At 36.8% G+C, this 22,852-nt stretch overlaps 2 protein-coding genes across 3 annotated transcripts in view; one reads left to right on the top strand and one right to left on the bottom strand.

Moving 5' to 3' along the window:
• Positions 1-13,274, bottom strand: part of atm (ATM serine/threonine kinase) — a 50,634-nt gene extending 37,360 nt beyond the window's left edge. Inside the window, exons 1-17 of one of the 2 annotated variants that reach the window (XM_022679008.2) lie at positions 13,152-13,274; positions 11,385-11,503; positions 10,765-10,886; positions 10,521-10,666; positions 10,258-10,422; positions 8,939-9,104; positions 8,612-8,850; positions 7,284-7,453; positions 6,250-6,398; positions 5,072-5,455; positions 3,974-4,171; positions 3,600-3,701; positions 3,213-3,447; positions 2,680-2,811; positions 1,638-1,763; positions 1,353-1,442; positions 270-462 (exon numbers count right to left, since the gene is read on the bottom strand). In XM_022679008.2, the coding sequence (XP_022534729.2) occupies positions 270-462; positions 1,353-1,442; positions 1,638-1,763; positions 2,680-2,811; positions 3,213-3,447; positions 3,600-3,701; positions 3,974-4,171; positions 5,072-5,455; positions 6,250-6,398; positions 7,284-7,453; positions 8,612-8,850; positions 8,939-9,104; positions 10,258-10,422; positions 10,521-10,666; positions 10,765-10,886; positions 11,385-11,456 (2,689 nt within the window). In that variant the 5' untranslated portion in view covers positions 11,457-11,503; positions 13,152-13,274. Of the gene's footprint in view, positions 1-269; positions 463-1,352; positions 1,443-1,637; positions 1,764-2,679; positions 2,812-3,212; positions 3,448-3,599; positions 3,702-3,973; positions 4,172-5,071; positions 5,456-6,249; positions 6,399-7,283; positions 7,454-8,611; positions 8,851-8,938; positions 9,105-10,257; positions 10,423-10,520; positions 10,667-10,764; positions 10,887-11,384; positions 11,504-13,129 lie in introns of both variants that reach the window. The other variant, XM_022679009.2, reaches the window with a different exon arrangement.
• A 1,182-nt stretch (positions 13,275-14,456) lies between these two features.
• On the top strand, positions 14,457-22,464 carry nop53 (NOP53 ribosome biogenesis factor). The gene is made up of 12 exons (XM_007232298.4): positions 14,457-14,699; positions 15,496-15,572; positions 15,678-15,765; positions 16,640-16,821; positions 16,932-16,987; positions 17,181-17,276; positions 18,116-18,217; positions 19,586-19,765; positions 20,201-20,376; positions 20,560-20,626; positions 21,181-21,257; positions 21,507-22,464. Exons 1-12 carry the CDS (start codon positions 14,494-14,496, stop codon positions 21,565-21,567), a joined length of 1,368 nt encoding a protein of 455 aa, XP_007232360.3. The 5' UTR covers positions 14,457-14,493; the 3' UTR covers positions 21,568-22,464.
• The last annotated feature ends 388 nt before the right edge of the window (positions 22,465-22,852 follow it).

Genomic DNA, 22,852 nt, shown 5'->3' with positions numbered 1-22,852 from the left:
AGTTCAGAAATCAATGTTTAGTGGATTTTTATGCATCTTAGCATGTTCTCCTCCATAAGTCTTACACACTGCTTTTGGATAACTTTATGCCACTCCTGTTGCATAAAGTCAAGCAGTTCAGCTTGGTTTGATGGCTTGTGATCATCCATCTTCCTCTTGATTATATTCCAGAGATTTTCAATTTTTTTTGATAAAATCAAAGAAACCCATCTTTTTAAGAGGTCTCTGATTTTTTTCCAGAGCTGTATATTACTATGCTTTTAATTTACCTAAGCCATGCTGTAAATCAGAAGAGTCTCCATTAGGCTTCGGTGTTCCATTGTTGCTTTGATGAGTTCCTTCACCATCATCAAACATATCAACCTCCTGAGGATTCTCCTCCATCTGTGTTCTGGTTATCTCCAGATCATCAACAGGATCAATCTCACTCATAACACTGTCTCGCCTTCCAGAGTTACTCAGCTGCAGAGGACAGAGAAACAGGACTAAATCTGTAATTATACAGTTACACAGTGCTTCTATATGTTAATATAAAAGCTGATATAATAAACAATGAGTACACAAACAAAACTAATTATTATTAAAACACTATTTAAATAGAAATAAATTTAAATCATGTTTATCGTCACATCAAATCACTGCAGGTGTAAAGGTGAGAGAAAAGCTGGCACATTGTCCCTCACATTTATGAAAACACACACACACATATAAACACAATAGAAACATAGAACATGCATAATATATACACATGAACACTACTGCACTGTTCTAAATAATTATAAGGTAAACTATCAATGAACGTCTATTTTCATACACAAAGGGCACCGGATTAAAAGTAGTATTATGTAACACTAGTAAGGAACATGGGTGTTGCCATGTTTTCCTCCTAATTTAGTGCTTACCGTGGTTAGTGGCTAATGCTAACATGGCTCTAGCAGTGCTAGCCGGGCTAGCAGGCTACATGAAAATAACAATTACCTCTAACTAAACTAAAACTTCTGTATAGCGCTGCACTTAAGCGGAGCTTTACTGCTCCTTACAACCTGACTGGTAAAATTTATACATAAGACAGAGTGGACTATAAAAGGTGCACTGTTGATTGTTGGAAAAATTAAAGGGTTTAAATTTGCCTTATAGTGCGAAAAATATGGTGTGAATATATATATATATATATATATATATATATATATATATATATATATATATATATATATATATATATATATATATTTCAATGAAAATGTTACTTTTAATCGACTGCATGTATTACGATGCAACATCTTGCAATTGAGTAAATGTAAAAGGCCTAAACTTTGCCAAATGTTACAAACAAACTCTATACAGTAACTTACCATCAACTTGCATATATCCGACAGTTCTGTGAGCAGCCGACCAGGCAAAGCTTTAACAAACAAGCTTCGAGAAACTGTAGATACACTGTCCTGCCAGAGAGAAAAACAGACAGATTCAGAATGAGGAAGATTAAAGAAAATGTAACTTTTTGAATGGAAGAATCACTTTTTACCAAAAACAAAGATTTTTAAGGGTCTGTTTTACATCCTAATAAATAGACAAGTCAGCAATAACTGTTAATTTGATAAAGCATACCATGACTGCAATAATGAATAATGAAATACCTTATTCTGCATGCTGATACTTTCTGAGCATAACAGCATCACTGATCTAAGAGTGGAAAGAGTCTCATCCTCAGAAATCTTGCTTTTTGCAGAACATACATACTCTGTGAAGTCCTGTGCTAAAGCCTGTGAATAACAGAACAAAAAAAAATTCAAAATAGACCAAAAAGAAATCTTGCGCCATTTTTTCAGCAGAACAGGCGCAATAAGAACCATGTGAAAGAAACGGTTTCACATGTTTTTTGTTGACACCCAACATCTGGACACCCCGTGAGATGAGTTTCTTTGATAGCCATAAAACCAAGCTGAACTGCTTGAAATTTTGTATCAGGAGTGGCATAAAGTTATCCAAAAGCAGTGTGTAAGACTGGTGGAGAAAAACATGCCAAGATGCATGAAAACTGTTATTAAAAACCAAATATTGATTTCTGAACTTTTAAAACTTTATGCATATGAACTTGTTTTCTTTGCATTATTTGAGGTCTGAAAGCTCTGTATTTTTGTTTGTTATTTAAGCCATTCCACATTTTCTGTAAATAAATGCTCTAAATAACAATATTTTTATATGGAATTTGGGTGAAATATTGTCTGTAGTTTATAGAATAAAACAACAATGTTCATTTTACTCAAACATACATATAGATAGCAAAATCAGAGAAACTGATTTAGAAACTGAAGAGATCTTATAATTAAGGCTTCATATACACAAGACAATGGTAAATAACCATTTCTACATATGTGTATGCTCAAATACACTTTACCATAAAGCATTACAATTACAATGTAGATTCAAATGACATTATCAGAAAAACATACAGTAGTTTGTTGACATGTACATTAACATGTTTGCCAGCTGGCAGGTATCCTTAACTAGAACAGCCAACAATTTCATCCTGTTAAATGTATTGTTATACATAGCGTAGTATTATTGGTATAGCGTGGTGTGGTTGTGCATGTGGGAAATCAACCACCTATAAGGATATTCCCATTTATTCCATTCCAGCATTACACAAGGCAGTGATTTTAGTTGAACTAGTCATACCTTTGCTTTGTGAAACAGAGAGCTATGACAGGCATCTTCCTCAGTAATGACTCCAACACACACAAACGCCCCCAGGACTCCAGTAAGCAGCTTCAAACAGTGAACCATATACGCAGGTGGAGTGACAGTACTCTGTGGAAAACAACACGTTACACGTTAAAACTTTATAAATATGAACTTGTTTTCTTTGCATTATTTGAGGTCTGAAAGCTCTGTATCCTTCTCGTTATTTTAACCACTTCTTATTTTCTGCAAATAAATGCTCTAAGTGATAATAGTTTTATTTGGAATTTGATTGAAATGTTGTTCATAGTTTATAGATAAACTACACTGTTTTACTCAAACATATACCTATGTAGAAATTATATTAATAAATATATTTCCTGTTTATCTTACAATAATACAAAATAGACAGATTAATAAATAATCACAATAATAATTAGTTGCAGCCCTAATTTGTTCTGAAATCTAGAATATTATCCAGAATTTCTGGTAGATCAGCGTCATCTTTACACAAATACCTCTCCACTCACATCAGGAGAGTAGGAGTTGAGCAGGTGTTCAGCAACAGACAGAAGACTCTGTTCCACCCGGGTCCTCAGACCACTGACCACCGTGAGCTGAGGGTTCTCTCTGCAGGTCCTGCCTTCTCTGATCTCAGTGAGGGAATCTGCGTCATCAAAACTGAACTGCAGATAGAGAGCCTCGACTTCAGACAAGAAGCTTTTAGATTCTGCTGCTGCTACAGGCTGATCTGGAGGACAGAGCCTGGAGAATGAACCAAACAAAACAGTTATCAGACCTTGATTCCTTTTGTACTTTAATGTTTTGTATTGTTTAATATAATACAATTTCAGTCCACATAAACTGTGTATTAAATCCTGTCATGATAACAGAAATGGAAAAAAACTGACACACACCTCTGCAGCTGAAGAGAGTCCATCAGGAATAACATCCCACCCATGGTGTCTTTCAGAGTCAACGCCACTAGAATTCTTGGAATAAGATTTAGCGGGAAATCTCTGAAAGAGACAAAAAAAAAACAATAAACAAAAACTACATTAAAAACGTAGATCCCTTCATAATCTTGTTTTACAATAATATGACTTGAAGCTTCTAGAAGTTGGACAACAAAAAGTGCCCCCTTTAAACATGTATGTAGAAGTACACTAAACAGCAATTTTATAGGCCCTAAAATAGAACCCTGAGGGACTCCACAAGATATGCTTAACATAAGATATTTCTCTAAAATATGAAAACTAGGTTCAAATAGGGTGAAGTAAGAGGTACAGACCTGCAGATGGCAGGGTGATGCCTGACGTCCTCTACGTCATCACTCTGCTCGTTCATCAGAAGCCAGTCGATGATGCTCTCCTTCAGACACTGGGGTCTTCCAGCTTCCAGCAGCAGAGACGAGGAATGCTCAGTGCTATACACACTCTTTGGGACGGAACACTTAGTCAAGGCCTGAGCAAGACTGAGTGTAGAAAGACTGTAGGACAACAGTAGAGAGCATTTATATATATATAAATAAGATATATATATATATATATATATATATTTTTTTTTTTTTTTTACACACCTTAGTTAGTGTTTTTCTTTATTTCTTTATTTTTAAAAAGACATAAAAAACAATTAGGGGCTTGGAATGGGATATGGAATCACATAGTAAACAAAAAAAGGCCTTTGTCCTTCACAATCCTCTGATCTAAACCTGATCAACTGAGATTTGGGATGAGCTACTTAGAAGAATCTAAACAATAAAACATATTCTGGTCTTTTTCTTTACAGAATAATTCAGCATGTGCTCCTGTATAGCTTTAATATAGACTTCAATATTAAATGTACAATGTCAAAATAAGAGAAAGGAAACACACTGAATGAGAAGATACTATGCACTTTGTGATTGACTAATTTCCTAAAGCAACTTGACCCAACACAAAGCATTCAGCAGCCCAAAATATGCTTCTCAGGCAGCAGCAGCCCATCACTCACACAGACACAGAGACAGCGCTGTGTATCTACTTCTTGTGTCAAGAATCAAAACACTGCAACATGACTTGTTTGATTTAATTGCCTAAAGTGACATTACACGCCCTGCGATGTGTCTACTGCTCATGCGCACATCACAATGACTATGCTTAAACGATATACATATCGTGCGGCCCTAATTAATGCCCATTTAAATGGCCCTACAACAGAACCTTGTGGGACTCAAAGTACGAGAAATGCTAAATGAAGTGCCTATCATGTAATTCACAGTCATTTCTGCATTAGGTTGAAAACCACCATCATAAATAAGGCTGCCTGCCATGAATAGTCAACATAATCAACTAATAAACGTTAGTTACAGCCCTATTAGGTTGTTAGGTGATATTTACACAGCACTCACGTGGACGGTTTGCAGATAGCAGCAGAGAAGAGCTTCCAGAACTCTCTATCCACAGGCACTAGAGAACACTGCACCATGGTGCGCAGCAGCTCCAGACAGAGACCCTCGGTCTGAGCCGAGCTGACCCCCCGCACGGCCATCGCCCACACTCTGCTCCACAGCCGGCTGACCTCTCTCTGCTGAGCCTCAGAGGTTCCAACGCTTGCAGAGCCAGCTGCCTGGCAAAGAGCCACCTGCCTCAGACAGCGAAGAACGTAGGGTCTCCTCTCTCCACGCCGCTGCTGCTCACCCAGCAACTGACCCAGCAGAGAGAGCAAGGGAAGCAGCTCATGGGCTGGAAGCATGGAGGGGTACTTGGAGGTCAGGGCTGCGGTCACCTGCAGCCTACGGACACAGAAGACAGCCTGAGGTCAACATTATGTAATACATTTTTCATGACCAAAAAATAAAAAGAATCGATACACTTTTTTGGCCAAAAGTTTACTTTAAGTGGTCCCTATAGAGAAGGTCTGGCAAATACGACAAATATGAACCTTGTTGTTGCTTTGTGTGCTCCAGAGGTGTATAAAGCCCCTCAGCATTGAGCTGTGGAGCAGTGGAAGGGTGTTCCTTCAAATGATGATGCTCCATCCAGTACTTTTGTGCTGACCTGGGGAGTTTTTGATGAGTCAAATCCTAAACGTCTTATATAGCCCTATCTGGATGGGATTAGATTTTCAGGGGGACGTCTGTGAAAAACTTTTAACACATCTACTCAGTGATAAAACTCCTGCATCTGGACTGCAATTGAAAAAAAACGAAGCACCAGTGAGTTTTTAGTTTTTTCAGTCATGTGACATCACGTTCAGTAGCTCCTCCATTTCCACTCGCTGTTGTGTGTTACGTGGATCTCCGTGGAAACATGTGCCAAAAGTGCAATTATTTTGCATAGCAGTGGACAAATAGCTTAAATTTTATTAAACGCGAAGTGACGAAACTCAGAGATGTGAGTCCGGACGAGACTAAAACTACCTGAGGACCACAGAGTCCACAGAAAAACAGGAGGTTATTTAGCCTGTAATTTTCTCAGAGGGCGTCTGAGAAAAACACATACATGGTCATTCCCGACGGGAATAAAATCACCCCTGAGAAACTAATTCCGTCTAGATAGACCTTATGGCTCATTTTGAAAAGCTTACCATGGAATCATATCAAAGTCGTTGTGCTGGGGCTGCAGGTGGTCTCTCAGCACCTCCCACCCGAGCTCCACTCGTCTGCGCTTGCTGCTCTGCGGGCTGTCTCTTTGTAGGCCTCGGACCTCCACAACGTGCAAGTCCTGACTAAACAGCTGGAAGCAGATCCAGATACACAGTGTTACTAATATACAGCATTAAATCTACAGCCACCAATAATGAACAAGATTATGCCAAGGCCGAATACATCATTTATTATTAGTCATACTGTATGTAGGTCTGTCACAATCAGGGGCGGATTTGGAAGTTCTGGGGCCCCAAGCAATTACTTTTTCCGGGGGCCCTGATCAAATTTTTTTTTTTTGTATAGCAAAATGCAATATTGAATCTAAAAACCTAGCTGTCTAAGGTACCTCATCCTCATCAGATTTTTCATTTCTTGCTGCTGCGAAAAAACTGGTGAGCTTTGTCAAGCTTTCTGTGTTGGACTTCCTTTCCTTAATTTTCTTTCTTTTTTTAGGCACCACTGGGATAAGACCGTTTCATAGTTTTGCCGAAGCTATTTTAGTCTACCTGCCCTAGCTGAACTTGCGTGTGCGGTGTCTCTTCGGTGTCAAACAAAAAATAAATAATGTGTTTCATTTTTATTTTTTTTGCCAATCTTTTGGCCAGCAAGGGGCCCTCTAAACCCTGGGGCCCCAAGCAATTGCGTGGTTTGCATGGTGGTAAAATCCACCCCTGGTCACAATAACAATTTTTGGACCGATATATTGTCCCAGAAAGAGTTACAATAAATAATATTACTAACACCACCCAATTTATATCACCATTTATTTTAATGGTCTCTGTTCACTGAGTATAATACTATTATTACTATTATATATTGAACAATAACATTATCATTGTAACAAGTCTGTTCATATGTACTGTAAATGCGACTAAACATTTCTATAAACTTTCCATCAATATAAAGAGTTAGTGTGGATATGTAAGGCACTGTACTGTAAGTCTGTGACTGAATGTATGTATCTGTTTATCACCTGGTGGCAGATATCCGCAGTAAGTTCTATGAGGTTCTCTTTAACAGCAATATGACGAGCTCCTGTGGCATACTTTCCTCGACTGCCAATCTGACTAATCTCACTCACAAGAGCATCATAGAGGTTATAGAGGAGACTCTGCCACTTCCCCCAGTCTTCAGCATGAGCACCTGCAACAACATACACACAATTAAATATATTATTTATATATAAATACACAAATCATAAAAATAACACAAACTCAAGATAATTATTTTTATAACATTTGGACATATTTCTGAGTCAATTGTGAAATTCAGACATACTAATTTTGAGTTCTGTATCTCACACTCAGCTTTACATGCAAACTCCAGCCTCCAGACTACATTACCCAGAACGGACCACTCACTGACATCACTCATACGCCTGATCACATGACAGTGCACATGGCACCTCCAGGAAGCCAATCACTTTATCACTGAACACTTGTCCACAGCCCTATTAAAACCCCTCCCTTCTCTCACACCTTTGCTTGGTATTGAAGGTTCCCCTCTCTACAAAACATTATTTCATTGTTCCTTGTTTGTCTACCCGTTGTTACCTTCTTTAGTTTTTTTTTTTCTGCCTCTGTTGCTGCTTTTTTGATGTATGACCCTTGGACTGTTAACCAAGCTTGATACGTTACTCCTCTCTGGATATTGTTTACTGGTGGTGACCTTGCTTGCTTTGACTATCCCTTGTCCTGTGGCTTTGTTTAATAAAAGCTTTTTTTTTTTGTTATTTTATTTATAATTTTTTTTTTCCAATTTTCTGCCCAATTTACAAGGCCAATTACCAAACCCACTCATAAGGACTCCCCCTATCACTAGTGATACCGCAACAGCAGGAGGTTGAAGACTAGCACATGCCTCCTCCGATACATGTGAAGTAATGAAGCCACTGCCTCTTTTTGAACTGCTGCTGATGTAGTATTTCCGAGTAGCATCACATCGTGCTCGGAGGAAAGCGCAGTGACTCAGTTCTGATACATCAGCTCACAGATGCCTTGTGCTGTGCAACATCACCCTTTACAGAGCAAGGCCAATTGTGCTTTCTCAGCGCTCTGGTAGCTGATGGCAAGGATTTAAAGCAGCGTTAAGATAAATTACTTATGTATGAGTTCAGGTGAAATCTGGTGAATATAATAGATCACAAAAAATATAATTTATCATTAATGTCTCCTTACTGTAGACTTTAACAATAATGCCTTCACAAACTAAACTATAAACATGAAGGTGAACAAGTCACTTTGGCCTAGAAGGAACACATACAGGTCTGATCATTTTTAACTAATTTTGGAGCATCATTACCTGTCTCCAGTGTTTTGGCTCCTTTAGGATGATGCACACACATCTGTAAGTTAAAGAACTCCACCATCTCCTCTTTCAGGGTGGAACTGGGTCTCTTTTGGCTCCAGACATAAAGGATGGAGGGCAGCAGCTCCTCCCCGAGTCTACACACTCGTCTCCTGCAGTTTATGGCCACGGAGCGCAGAAACACGTTCAGAGCAGAGATCAGGTGCTCCAGTATGGTCAGCTGCCTCTCCTCCCTACAACGGATTGGGCAATCTTATTATATAGTTCTAGAATTGTTATATCTTTATTAGTAACGTATATAGAATAATGCTAAACTTTTACCTGGTGTTACTCAGAGCTCTTGAGAAGAAGTTGAACAATGTGTGTGACAGACCCTCAGTCTGAAGACAGCATCCCTGAACCACAGTGTGGATAATCCTGCTGACTAGAACTCGGTTGATGGGCTTGGAGGTACCAGTAAAGAGTCCACAATACAACTCCAACAGAGCTAGAATGAACACATCAGGAATAAAGATGTTAACATAATAGATTCAACTAATACTAAAGCTAGATCATTTTAGAAGTTTGGCTTTTAGAAGTTATCTTTAGTAGCTTTTTACTGGCAACATCTGGCTAGAATTGCCCATGCCAATATACATGCAAATCATGCAACCATTTATACTCAGCACTAATCCACACAACGATGGCAATTGGCAGCCAATAGTGCACAGGGTACTCTTCACCACATTTACACACACCACTTCAGTTTCTGAATCAGTTTCTCTGATTTTGCTATTTATAGGTAGATGTTTAAGCAAAATGACCATAGCTGTTTAATTCTATAAACTACAGACAACATTTCTCCCAAAATTCAAAGAAAAATATTGTAATTTAGAGCATTTATTTGCAGAAAATGAAAAATGGCTGAAATAACAAAAAAGAGGCAGAGCTGTCTGACCTCAAATAATGCAAAGAAAACAAGTTCATGTTCATAAAGTTTTCAGAGTTCAGAAATCAATATTTGGTGGAATAACCCTGGTTTGTAATCACAGTTTTCATGCAGGTTCTTGGCAGGTTCTCCTCCACCAGTCTTACACACTGCTTTTGGATAACTTGTATATAATATGCCACTCCTGGTGCAAAAATTCAAGCAGTTCAGTTTAGTTTGGTTTGGTGGCTTGTGATCATCCATCTTCCTCTTGATTATATTTCAGAGGTTTACAATTTAGTAAAATCAAAGAAACTCATTAATTTTAAGTGGTTTCTTTTCCTCTTTTTTACCAGAGCTATACATCGCACACACATACACATCAGATCAATTTAGAGTATTATATTTGTCTGTGTCCATTTGGATTGGGTACCATCCTCTATGTTTTTGGACTAGGAAACCCACACAGACACAGGGATAACATGGAAACTCCACCCAGATAGAGACTTGAACCCAAGACCCCAGTGCTGGGAGGCGAATGTAATATTGCCACTGTACTAAGCCACTGTGCTGCACATGGGCACGGACATGCAGATCTCCTGATCTTCTTCTGACTGGTAAGACTTCTACTTGATTTCATTATGTTTACACACTGTCTTTAAATTAGTACAAATTTAAAAAATATATATTTGTTTGTGTGTATTTTGTGTATAACTTAAATCAGATCACTCACTGTGCCACTGCTGTTGGGTGATCTCACACCAGTACTTGCGTACGGACAGGATGTTCTTCAGCAGCATGCTGCTATAATCTTCTCCATACGCAGAGCAGCTGAAGGAGCTCTGCATAACCTCCACCACATGAGCCAGCAGATCTGAGCACTTCAGCTTCGGACCCCCTGTAGAAGTTATTACCAGGAGAAACTGATATATTTGCAGAACTGGAATATTTTGAAAAAAAAAAAATAAGACCACAAATATGAGTCTCAAGGCTTACGTTTGTTGGCACATCGCACAAAGTATTTGATCAAGCTGCTGATCTCCTGCATCTTTTTGCGCCGGTTCGCTTGTGTGATGGCCGACACATTGGCTTTGCCTGACTGAAGGAGCTCTGTCTCCTTTTGAAGGTATTTCTTAAGGAACCTGGGGAGATGAAATAATGCGAAAATGAGCATATGATTAAAAAGACTGTTTATGTAGAACTGACAGATGTTTATTAGGATAAATATTTAACTGCTAACCTGAACACAGCATCCCAAGTGAGTTGGTTGTTGTTTCTAGAGGCTTTTAATGCAGAAGTACGGTCAAGTTCCTTGACTGTCTCAGGGTCTCGAAGAAGCCTCTTAAAGCGATCAATCTCTTTCTGGAATGAAGCATTAAATTAATTAGTTATACAGTATTTTCTCATGTTATTCTCAAACTGATGCAATATTACAAAAATACTAGAATCTTAGCAATACTGAGATCTTGACTTCCTACATTTGATCATACAGGAGCATTTTGTAGTTCTATTACAGACAGCAGTCCTACTTGTTCTCTGGATACTTTATTATTAACCTCCTTACATCCTGTTCTGCAACGGTTAGGTCCCAACAGGTTTACCACAGAGCAAGTAATATTTCAGTGGTGGCATTGTTAGTGTCTGTTGTGCTGGTATGAGTAGTACAGATTAGATACAGAACTGCAACTGGAGTTTTTAAACGCCTCAATTTGACTGAACAGGCTGATAATACATTATGCAGAGAAACACCAGACGCAAAGACTACAGTCTGTAATTATAAAACTACAAAGTGTGAATATAGGTCATAAAAGCACAAGTAAATTCATAAAGTAAAAATAAAAAAGTAAAGAAAATTAATACCTTTCTTTCCGTGGCTTTCTCATTTTCTAACCCCCGGCAGCAGAGGAGCAGCTCATGCACTGAAAGACTCATTGTGCTTCAGATGATCTCCATGGGCTTCCATACACTATGCTGCTCAGCTGTCAATGAGAATTCAACTATTAACATTTTACTAGATTAGCTACATTTCTACACAAGAGATTCACGGAATTCTCGGCTGATATCCAATAGTGCACACATATATATATCTACCAATGCCAATGCCAATATATCTATATTTTACCATATTGTGAAACATTTTCTTGTACTTATTATATTGACAATAAGCATATAAAGAATATCATTAATAGTTAATTAAATCTTATTTAGCATACATTTAATTCCAGACAGTGCAATCGGATGACGTTCAACAAAAATTAAATAAAAATCACTGTCCTACACATGAAAGAGCATCAGAATCTGCAACTGCTGATGCATTTTGTCTAAATGTCAACGGAAATTTAAAAATATATATGATATGATTTAGATGATAAATGATTAGATAAGTTTTTGCCATATTGTTCAGCCCTTTGATGTATAACTTTATAACTAAGATTAGATAAAAAAATACATTTAAAATAGCATGACTAACATCACTTGGTCCTTTTCCACAATACAATAAATACATCAGCAAATGGCCGTGGCAATGATTATAAAAAATACCAATTTGATTCTGATATTATGGTGCATCTCTAGTCTACACATAACCACAGGTGGACAAGGTATTTTTGGAAATTACAAAAAAGTAAAAATCCTACATAAGATAAATGTTTGATAGCTTATAATAACTATTAAGGTTTGTAAAGTTAATATTTATCAAGATAATGTCATAGCATTGCAAATACTCTGCTTTAAAAAAAAGCAGAGTCAGTTCAAGCTGGACTAGAAGAGATTAAACATTATGTTTTAGTTGTTTAATTACTGCAAGTAGGGGTGGGTGATATGGCTCTAAAATAATATCACGATATTTCAGGGTATTTTTGCAATAATGATATACTTGGTGATATAGGAAAACTAAAATATTTAATTCATTTTAGGAATATAGTATAATAGTATAACAGTATAATCATAATGTGGAAAAATAAATAATATAGCATAAAATAATATAATGCAGCAAATAATATTGCAGAATATTTAGTGCATGTATATAAACTGCAAACTAAAACAATTATACAATAAATACACCTAGAGCTTCACAGTGAATAATAGACTTATTTTAAGACAAAACAGCCCTATTATCACGATATGGATAAGGATAAACTAGATAAGTGCTGTGACCAGCATGACCAAGCAGAGCAGAATCAAATGCAACATGGATTTCAAATACCAGCATTTTTCAGAAGAAAAATCACATTACTTTTCTTTAGCTAGCTAAATTAAAAACGTCCATACTCAGGGATTAACACAGACACTTCTACTTATATTTAAGTAATATTATGTCCAGAAATATTTCTGCTTTCAGTCTAGAAAGGATGTCTTGTGTTTGGCCCACTCTAGTACACTGGTAAGCTGTTAGTTAGATTGTTAGTTAGCTTAGCTATGATAAATTGATCCTCCAGTATCTGACACTATAATTAGCTACATACACACAAGCTACTGCAGTAAACACAGTTAACAGTTAGCTAGTTAAGTCAACAGGCTAAGCTCTGGTGATCTCTGTGCGAAACTGCTGTGATTATTTAGCTCAGTTATGGATCTTGTTTAACATCCTAAAATAGAGTAGTTACTGGAGTTGGAACAGTTTCTCACTTGCGTTGTTTTTCCTCCGCTTTCATTAGAATCCACTCTGAACTTCTGGACATGTGTACATCTCCCCGCCTTCTTCTCCTCTTCGTCTCCAGCACTGACTCACCCTCACACACGATCTGCGCCACCTACCCGCAGGAGCTGCACACAGCAGGCTCAGTCTAATCATCAGTATAAAACGTATTAATTAAAAAATAATAATAATAAAAAGAAAATCCATCTATATTTTGTAGCTTTTCATTTTTTATTTGATTCCCACTTTTCTTTTTTCTGTTTGATTTGTTTGTTTAGGTTTTTTGTGTATGTTTTTGTTTTGATGAGTTTGTGATGTTGGTTGTATATTCTGTGTATTTGACCTATTACTTGTTTAATTTTGACCACAAATTAAACAGGTCAAACTTTTTTTGTGCTTCATGTGAAGAGGGTCACCATTTCCTTTTGAATACTGATTCGTGAAAGTACTAAATATTAAAAAAAAAGTAATTCGTGCATATTTTCTGTTTTTTTGTCTCAAAATCTCAGATAGTGTATTTCATAAGCTATTTGGGAAATGCTGTAATACTTGTAACAATAATCCACCAGGCATCTCATATTATTTTACTTTATGTTGTTAGTTTATTTGTATTATATTCCAATATTCCAATAATTATATATTTTTGTTGATTTTATGTTGTTCATTTATTTTTATCTTATCATTATTTACAAAATGATTTGATTTAAATACATATTAACGTGAAAGTACTCAATATAAAAAATAACTAATCTGTACATACTCTGGAAAAAATAAGAGACTGCTTTAAAATAATATTAATTTTTTTATTTTTTATTTTACCAATTTGAAATCTTCTGGAATAAAATCAAGAGGGAGATGGATGATCACAAGCCTTGAAACCAATCTGAACTGCTTGAATTTTTTGCAGCATACATTTATACAAAAGCAGTTTGTAAGACTGGTGGAGGATGCCAAACTGTGATTAAAAACATGGATATTTCATGAAATATTGATTTCTGAGCTCTTGAAATTGTATGAATACAAACTTGTTTTTTTTTTCATTATTTGAGGCTCTGCATCTTTTTAGTTATTTTAGCAATTTTTCATTTTCTGCAAATAAACGCTCACAATGACAATATTTTTTGGGGGAATTTGGTTCCAAATATTGTCAATATTGTATGTAGTTTATAGAATAAATCAACAATATTAATTTTACTCAAACATATACATATAAAATCTGAAAACTATTTTTTTTTTCCAGAGAAGTATTTGATGGTTTTCACATAAAGGCGGAGCTCGAATCATAGTCTCGCCCACATCCACCGAGGCCCCGCCCCCTCCACTGGTGAGAACATGGCTGCGGCGAGGAGGCACAGGCGTGTGGCGGCTTCACAGCCGGGATTTATTCCTTTAAAATCTGATCTGGACGGGAAATCATTGTCTATCGGACGCAGGAAGCGCGTAAACAAAAACAAGAAGAAGAACTGGAACAAATACAGCGATATTAATGATGTGGAGGAGTTTCTGGACGACGTGAGGCTCCAGGAAAGAGCTACAGGGTGAGCAGGGCTTTTTCTCAGCTGAGGAGCTAACCTAAATATTATTCATTACTGACTTACATGATTAAAGACCTCGGAATGAGTTAGGTAACTATGGGTTTTAATAGATTTAGTAAAAGCACTGAGAAATTAAAAACAGAGGGCTATCTATTGAAACCTTGTGCCACGTGCGTTTGGGGTCTGTTGGTCACGTGGTTTTAAAAAGCCCGTATCTAGGTAATATAGGTTCGCTGTTTAGCTAAAGTAGCTAAGCTAATTGTTTCTATAGCTTGGCTAGTTTTATATACGTGTGTTAGTTAAGATACCTTTGTTTTAAGGTTCTCAAGCTTACCTCTCATTTATTAAAATTGGCAAATAACAAAACACTCATAAATTACATATACAGTTGTTCTAATAATATTAATGTTGTGTACAAATACAATTGAATATCCATACAGTTTAACATTACAAAATATCATGTTGTGCAACCATAATGCTTTTTATTCCATGTAAATGTCAGTGTCACCTTCTTAACTGTACTTAATACTTAGTACTTAATAGATGTATTGTTTTTGTACAAAATGCTGATAACTTAGATTGTATTACATATAGGTTATACAAATCATTTTTAAATCTTTATATATATATATATATATATATATATATATATATATATATATATATATATATATATATAATATATATATATATATATATATATAATATATAAAACATAAATAAAATAAAACTTATAAAAAAAATAAAATCACAACATCCATGATGTGTAATGTTTCTACTTTTTAATATTTCTCCATAGAGGTCTTATAGCTGACAAAACAGACGAAAGCCTCTTCTTTGTGGACACTGGAACGAAAGAGAGTGTTCTTGAGCCAGGTATGTATCTACGTTTTTTTTGTTTGTTTGTTTTTAAGTTATTATTTAGATTTTTTTGGCTGTTAATTAGTTGGGTCTTAAGTTTCTGGTCTTCTCTTTCCACAGCTTCCAGTGAAGAGACTGGTAAAAAGTCCAAGCCACTTCGGATAGACTTAATTCTACAGCCAACTTCCAATGTCGCCCCACCTAAAGAGTAAGTAATTCGTGTTTTATATAGCACTTTTCCAAGCTGCAGTGGTCTATAATACAATTACAAATATGTGTTTAGACATTTTGTTGTGTCCCTTGTTGAGTGGGCTGTTCTTTACGTGGGTATCCTTGCTCAATTTGTTTGTGTTTTGTTTATGTGAGCACAGCATTTTGACAGTAAAATTAATTAAAACCTTTTCAAGACCACAGAAAGCCACAGTATTGAAACTTGAATTTAAAACTGAGACAGGCAGAAAGACTTTTTGTAAACAATTTTAAGGCTAATTTACTTTAGCCTGCATTGTTAACTTAGTATCCTAGCCTTGTACAGCTTGTATATTTTAGCTGGAAAAAGCCAATTGAAGAGACAGAAAACTGATTGCAAATACTGCAAAAAAAATCCAAGAGGAAACACTGAGGGTATACCCAATAGCCCAGACCAAGTCATACCTCTACTGTACTATCTAAACTGCTTTGTGGACAGCAGCCTTGATTTCTGAAATTGTGTTTGTTGGAAAGTTCTTGCCCTGTGATGATCTCATCCTTGCGCTCCCAGTATTTCTTTGGGAATGTGAAGACAACCTTTTGGGACCTGAAGGACTGTTGTGTGAACGGTTCTTTAGGATCTGAGGGCACTAGACAATTCCTTTTTCATGATTTCTCTTGACTTTCTTATGATTCCTTCAGCCAATAACTTGGTGGGAAAAGAAAATTACTAAAGCCTTTATTGTTTATTAAAATATCAGATCTGTGTAACCAAAACACAGCACCCTAACCCTAGGATTCCTAAGGTCTAGCTTTTCTAGCTTTAGCAATGTTCTTTGTACGTTCTTTAGATTGGTCTTTAACACTCACATTCTGTTCCCTGTTCTGTGCAGTATCTTGGCCCATCAGCGCCCTAATGCCAAGAAGGAGCGTCGAATTGCCCAAAAGATCCAAAAGCTGACCGACATGGGTGTATTGCCACGCAGGAAACGTCCCCAAAAGGTTCCTGTTAAGGAAAAGCCAATAATCAGTAAAGACCCAGACAGGAACTTCTATGATATCTGGAGTGCAGGCAGTAAGACATTTCTTGATTTATTAATTTTATAATGTATAAATCGAGTGCATTGTCTTCATTTAATATAGGACTGAACAGCGACTTTAACAGCATCTGTCTGTCTGTTACAGGCCCTGAGACAGCAGATCCTTACTACCTTGAACAGACCAAGAAGAAGCTGGTTAAGGTAAGAATAATGGGAATGATGATCTAGTAAATACTTTAAGACTACTTTACACTCACATGCCAGAAGTTATGGGATGGCAGTATTTCAATTGATCATGAATTGGTACCTTACGATGGCTTGGGAATGCACACATCACTTGACATTGTGAGGTTTTAATCTATGCAACAGCTCAGACTCGTCTTTTCTCCTGCAGAGACCAGAGAAGATGAATGAGAAACCTTCACTTCTTCCAGCTGTTGAAGTCATCGCCCCAGGAGGTTCCTATAATCCTGACTTCCTTTCTCACCAGGTAAGTGCTTTTGGTTCACTTGCTCAATTTTTGGTTGTTGCTATGAACAATCCCCCCCCTTGAAAATAATGGCTTCTAATGATAAATTTTCTCTAACAAAAAGGGCATCAGTCATATTGTGTATAAATTTCAAAAGTGGAATATAAAGTTTACTAGTAATTTTTTTAGCCCTATTATTTCTAGAAACTTTTAGCCAACTTTTAGCCTTAAGGTACACTTATCTGATTGGGCAAAAACAACCCAATACCACTGACCCATCCAGTACAGTTCTATTAAGCCTGCCTATTGGTAGACCTGATATTCAGGCTTTGACTTGTTAGATGGTTAGAAAGTTCTTGCCCTGTGATGATCTCATCCTTGCGCTCCCAGTATTTCTATGGGAATGTGAAGACAACGTTTTGGGACCTAGAGGACTGTTGTGTGAATGGTTCTTTAGGATCTGAGGGCACTAGCAACTCTGACTCAAGCTTCTCGAGTTTAATTATTTTTCAGTTTGTAGACTGTTAGTCTTTGAAGCAGCAGCAGTCCTTACTTAATAAATGACGTCAGTTTGCTTTTGCTTATGTAGTTTTTCAGTTGCATGTCTTTCTGACAGCTTTTGCTGGTAATCTAATCAACAAATTGATACAAGAGCTACTGTGAACACATTGATATAAGAATGACAAACTCAGCCTTATTACATCCCTAATCAATAGTAAATACTTGCAGGGGCTGATGGCTAAAGGTAAAATAATATTCTGAACATTTTTGAGGACTTGGTTTAAAAAAAAAAAAAAAAAAAAAAAGGGATGTTAAATTGATCTGTTGTGTAACTTTTTTTTTTTTTCCCCTAAAACTAGGCTTTGCTTCTGGAGGCTCATGAGGTTGAAGTGACAAAGCTAAAGGCAGAAACCAAGCTGGCTCGAAAGCTTGCAGTTAACAAGAAAGAATTTGCTACTCAGGTAAGACCAAAGAAGGTCCTGTCAGCAGATCCATTTATTTAATGTTCACTATGGCATTAGCTTTTGGCCGCTAAGAACTATTTCCCCGTTCAGAGGTGAGTATTAATGGCCTGTAGCCTGCTGCTAACCTTGGCTAGCACTGCTGGAGCAGTTAGCTACTAATGCTAATGCTCCAGCCTTAATTCTTCATGAATCTAAGCTTACTGTAAAAAAAAAATGGAAGCGCTTTACTAACCCAAATAAACAGTTTTCAGGTGAGAAATCTGTGTAGATTAACATCCAGCACTTGTTTAACTTTAAAAGAAAGACACTTTTTATTACAGTTTTGTTTACTTAGCTTAGCTTTATTTAACTTAGTTAGCTACCACCACCACCACCCAGCAACGAGACCTGTTGAATTAGAATTAGTGTCTCCTAAAATGCGCTTTATAATCTGGTGCGCCTTATGTATGAAAATAGAAAATAGGTTATTATACTGTGTGCCTAACAGTGCAACAAATATGGTATATATACTTGCCTGTTAAGCTAGCACTGTTCATACTTACTTGCACAGTCCGAAAACAGTGTTTGTAGAAACAAAGCTTGGGTTGGATCAGTATTGGCCAACTTTCAGCATTAAGGTGCTCAAAGGGCAAAAACAACCTAATACTCCTGAAGTCAAATCATGCTGTTTTTTTTTTTTTTTTTAAGGCTGCCTATTGGACTAGTTAATATGTGGGCTTGGGTTTGTTGGAAAGTTCTTGCCCTGTGATGATCTCATCCTTGCGCTCCCAGTATTTCTATGGGAATGTGAAGACAACCTTTTGGGACCTGGAGGACTGTTGTGTGAACGGTTCTTCAGGATCTGAGGGCACTAGACAACTCTGTTGTTTTAATTATTTTTCAGTCAGTAAACAGGGCAGAAAAGCTTAAACTTGCATGTGCAGTGCATATATTAAATCTGTCAGTCTTTGAAGCCGCAGCAGTCTTAAAGATATTTTCCTTTAAAGTTATAGCTATGTTAAAGAAGAGCGGACAAAATATCATAGTATAATGTGCTTCTGTGACCATCCCTACGGCGCCAAATATATTAATTCTGAAAACAGTTTCAATTAGACATGGCACAAGTTCCTGTCTTAGGATTTGTGGCATATTAGGTTATATTAAAGACTTATTCTATATTCCCAGTAATTTATTAAAACTATTTTGTATAAACCTTTCTTTTTATATTAGATGCTACTTAACGCCAGACCTGTGTCCATGTCTGTTCGCACGTCATCTTCTTCATGAAGCTTTTCTGTTTTCTAGCCAAAAATGTCACACTTCTTAAGGTTGGAATTGCATCGTCTAAAGACCTGCTTTTCTCATGGTGTACGTTTGTGTGTGCAGGAGACCACCTTCAAAGAACAGATTGAAGGGCTGGTTGAGGAAGGGGAGGAGCCAGAAAACGAAACTGAGGGTCCAGAAGCCGTAGCTGATGCTGATGAAGATGAAGCTGTCGGACCAACGGCGCAGCAGGAGAAGAAAACTGAGAAACAGAGGAAGAGGGAGAAAGATGAAAGGATAAAGGTAAGATGTCTGATGATAATTGTAACCTAGAAGACGTTGAAACGAAAAAGAAAGCTCTATTAAAAGACTGACTACTCTTTAAAAACCCTTCATATATAAAGACAGTCTGTCATCACTCTGAAAAATTTATCTTTTATGCTCAGTAATTTAAAAAGACAGCTAATAAACTCCTTTTGACATAATTTTCTGTCATTTCCTGGTGAAATCTTAAAAGAATGTGCACACCTGTGCCCTGTTTCTTGCAGGAAAGGTTCACCTATTGGTTATTTAATGTCCAAATGACCAGTTGCATGGGCCAAAATTAAAAACTTGTGATCAATTTAAACATGGCTGATTTAATTGGTTTATAGTAATTTGGTGTAAGGCCAGCAAAAGAATGTCTTTCCTGTATTTTATGGCTTTAAATGAATATAGTGATTTGTGTTTATAAAACAGGAGCTACAGAAGAAAGCAGCACGGCAGATGATTGACAGCAGGCAGCAGCTCTTCAAGCTGCGTTCCATTGAAACAGAGCTGAAGAAGAGGGAGCAGAAAACCAAGATGAGACAGATCAAACGCAAGACCCAGCAGGAGGCTCAGAAAACTCTGCCTCGCCGTCTGGGCAAGCTGAAGTTAGTATCGGAGTTTTTGGTCTGATGCATTTTCTGTCATTTTAACTAAATGTTCAATGTTCTAGAGCTTTCAGAATTTATCTAGCATTATCTAGTCAGGCCTCTTCATATTTGTGTTACTTTAAAGTGTGTACTTTTTATGTCCATGTCCTGACCTGTGTGGTTTTGTCTGATTCTTTGCAGATTCCAAGCCCCTGATCTTGACGTGCAGCTGAGTGATGAGCTTGCAGGGTCTCTCCGCACACTCAAGGTCGGTTTCTGTGACAGACACAGACACAGACACACAGACATACAGACACAGACCTTTGTGAGCTGGTGGAAGGTACCACTAGATAGAAATCTCTCTTGTTTTAACTTTTAGCCTTGTCTGTTGTTTAGGTACCCTTCTCTCAGGTAGCTTCTGCTACTTGCCAGGCTGTTTTTGTAAATAAGAACATGTTCTTAATGATTGCCTGGTTACTTTAAAGGTTAAATAATAAAAAAAAGATAAACATTTTTATGTAGTATTTTGTGAACTTACCAGCGATGTGCAGTTTGTTATACTCTAATTACAGTGAGCCAAGTTTAGCTGAAGACTCATGCAGATTTATAATGTATTTATACTATAAACAACCTGAAAACCAACTGTTCAGTTTAGAATACCACCTTTTTAATAATTACACCAAAGCATAAGCAAAATGCCTATAAAAGTTCAGTTTTAATTTAAAATAGATTTTTATTTAATCGGTTGTCTAATCCATGGCAACATGTATTGATGCATCCCTTTGTCATGTACTAAAAAAAAACTGCTTCTTTGTCTTGCAGCCAGAGGGCAGTGTTCTCAAAGACAGATTCAAGAGCTTACAGAAGAGAAACCTGATCGAACCCAGAGAGAGAGCCAAGTAAGATTCCTCTTTCTTTTTAACGCTGATCTCATCACTCTGCTATTTTGCAGTGTCTGTTAGTCATAAATGTGTTGAATGCTCTTTAATTATATCAGGTGTCTAGTGGTTGGATAGTATGTTCTGGGCCTTTTTTCCCCCTTTTTCCTGTGTATTTAATAATAATTATCAAGTGCTGCCTTATGGTATAATTTATGGTATAATTTTTTTAAATGTATATGTTTAATAATACTTTTATTTTTGTTTCAGGTTCAAGAGGAAACACAAGCTAAAATATGTGGAGAAGAGGGACTTCAAAGAAATTAAATGATCATGATCATCATCATGAAGTCAGCCTCTTTTCATGAGCTTGGATCAGTGCAGTTGATGACACCAGTCCATGAATGAATATTGAGCCTGCCTGTGATGCTGTAATGTAAATACACACAAAAAGAACTGATGACCGAACTGCCTTACCAGTGTGTAAATCCATCATCATTGAGTGACACCTTAATCTCTCATCTCCCAGCATCCTTCCTCCAACCAAACTCAAACCTTCTTCTTGAGGTATACACGTTGGATATAATTTATATGCAGCTCTGGAAAAAATGAAGAGACCACTTCAGTTTCTGAATCAGTTTCTCTGATTTCGCTATTTATAGGTATATGTTTGAGTAAAATGCACATTGTTGTTTTATTCTATAAACTATGAACAGCATTTCTCCCAAATTCCAAATATTGTAATTTGGAGCATTTATTTGCAGAAAATGAGAAATGTCTAAAATAATATAAATAAAACAAGTTCATATTTATAAAGTTTTAAGAGTTCAGAAATCAATATTTGGTGGAATAACCCTGGTTTTTAATCAGTGTTCATGCATCTTTGCATGTTCTCCTCCACCAATCTTACACACTGCTTTTGGATAACTTTATGCCTTTACTCCTGGTGTAAAAATTCAAGCAGTTCGGCTTGGTTTGATGGCTTGTGAACATCCATCTTCCTCTTGATTATATTCCAGAGGTTTTCAATTTGATAAAATAAAAAAAAAACTCAGCATTTTTAGTGGTCTAATTTTTTCAGAGCTGTATATTCTGTATGTTCATGTCATCATATTTTCCTTTAAAAAGCCTGTGTCAGAATGCTAAATGCACAAGCCGTGTGGAACCTGGCGTGTCTGTGCCTTTGATACTCTTCAATAAAAGCTGCAGATTGTGCTCCCCCACCTCCCATCTGAGGCTTAATGCTGCTCTTCTGCCTGCCAAACAGTCAGGCTTAACATCAGAGTCGAAATGGCCTACCACAATACGCCTGGCGATTAAAGTCTAATATTTAATACTGAACGTCCGGATTTGGACTCCTCTGGGAGTAGTTCATGATTGTATTCAGTATTTTTTTGGGGAAAGTAATTAATACAGTGAACATATGAGTACATTTCAGGACTGCTTGGTGTTATTTTTGTCTGTATAGGGGTACAAGCTGCAAAGTCTTGAATAATGGCGTTTTCAGCATTACCATCAATGCATGTTTGCAAGATCTGAAGTAAAATATAATGTAAAATAATAATAAAATATTTCAAACAGTCAAATTAAAATAATTTTGCATTCATGGCTGCAGA

The sequence above is a fragment of the Astyanax mexicanus genome, chromosome 4 (genome assembly GCF_023375975.1).
Source record: "Astyanax mexicanus isolate ESR-SI-001 chromosome 4, AstMex3_surface, whole genome shotgun sequence".
Classification (NCBI taxonomy): domain Eukaryota; kingdom Metazoa; phylum Chordata; class Actinopteri; order Characiformes; family Acestrorhamphidae; genus Astyanax; species Astyanax mexicanus.
This window is presented reverse-complemented; position numbering and strand designations above follow the sequence as displayed.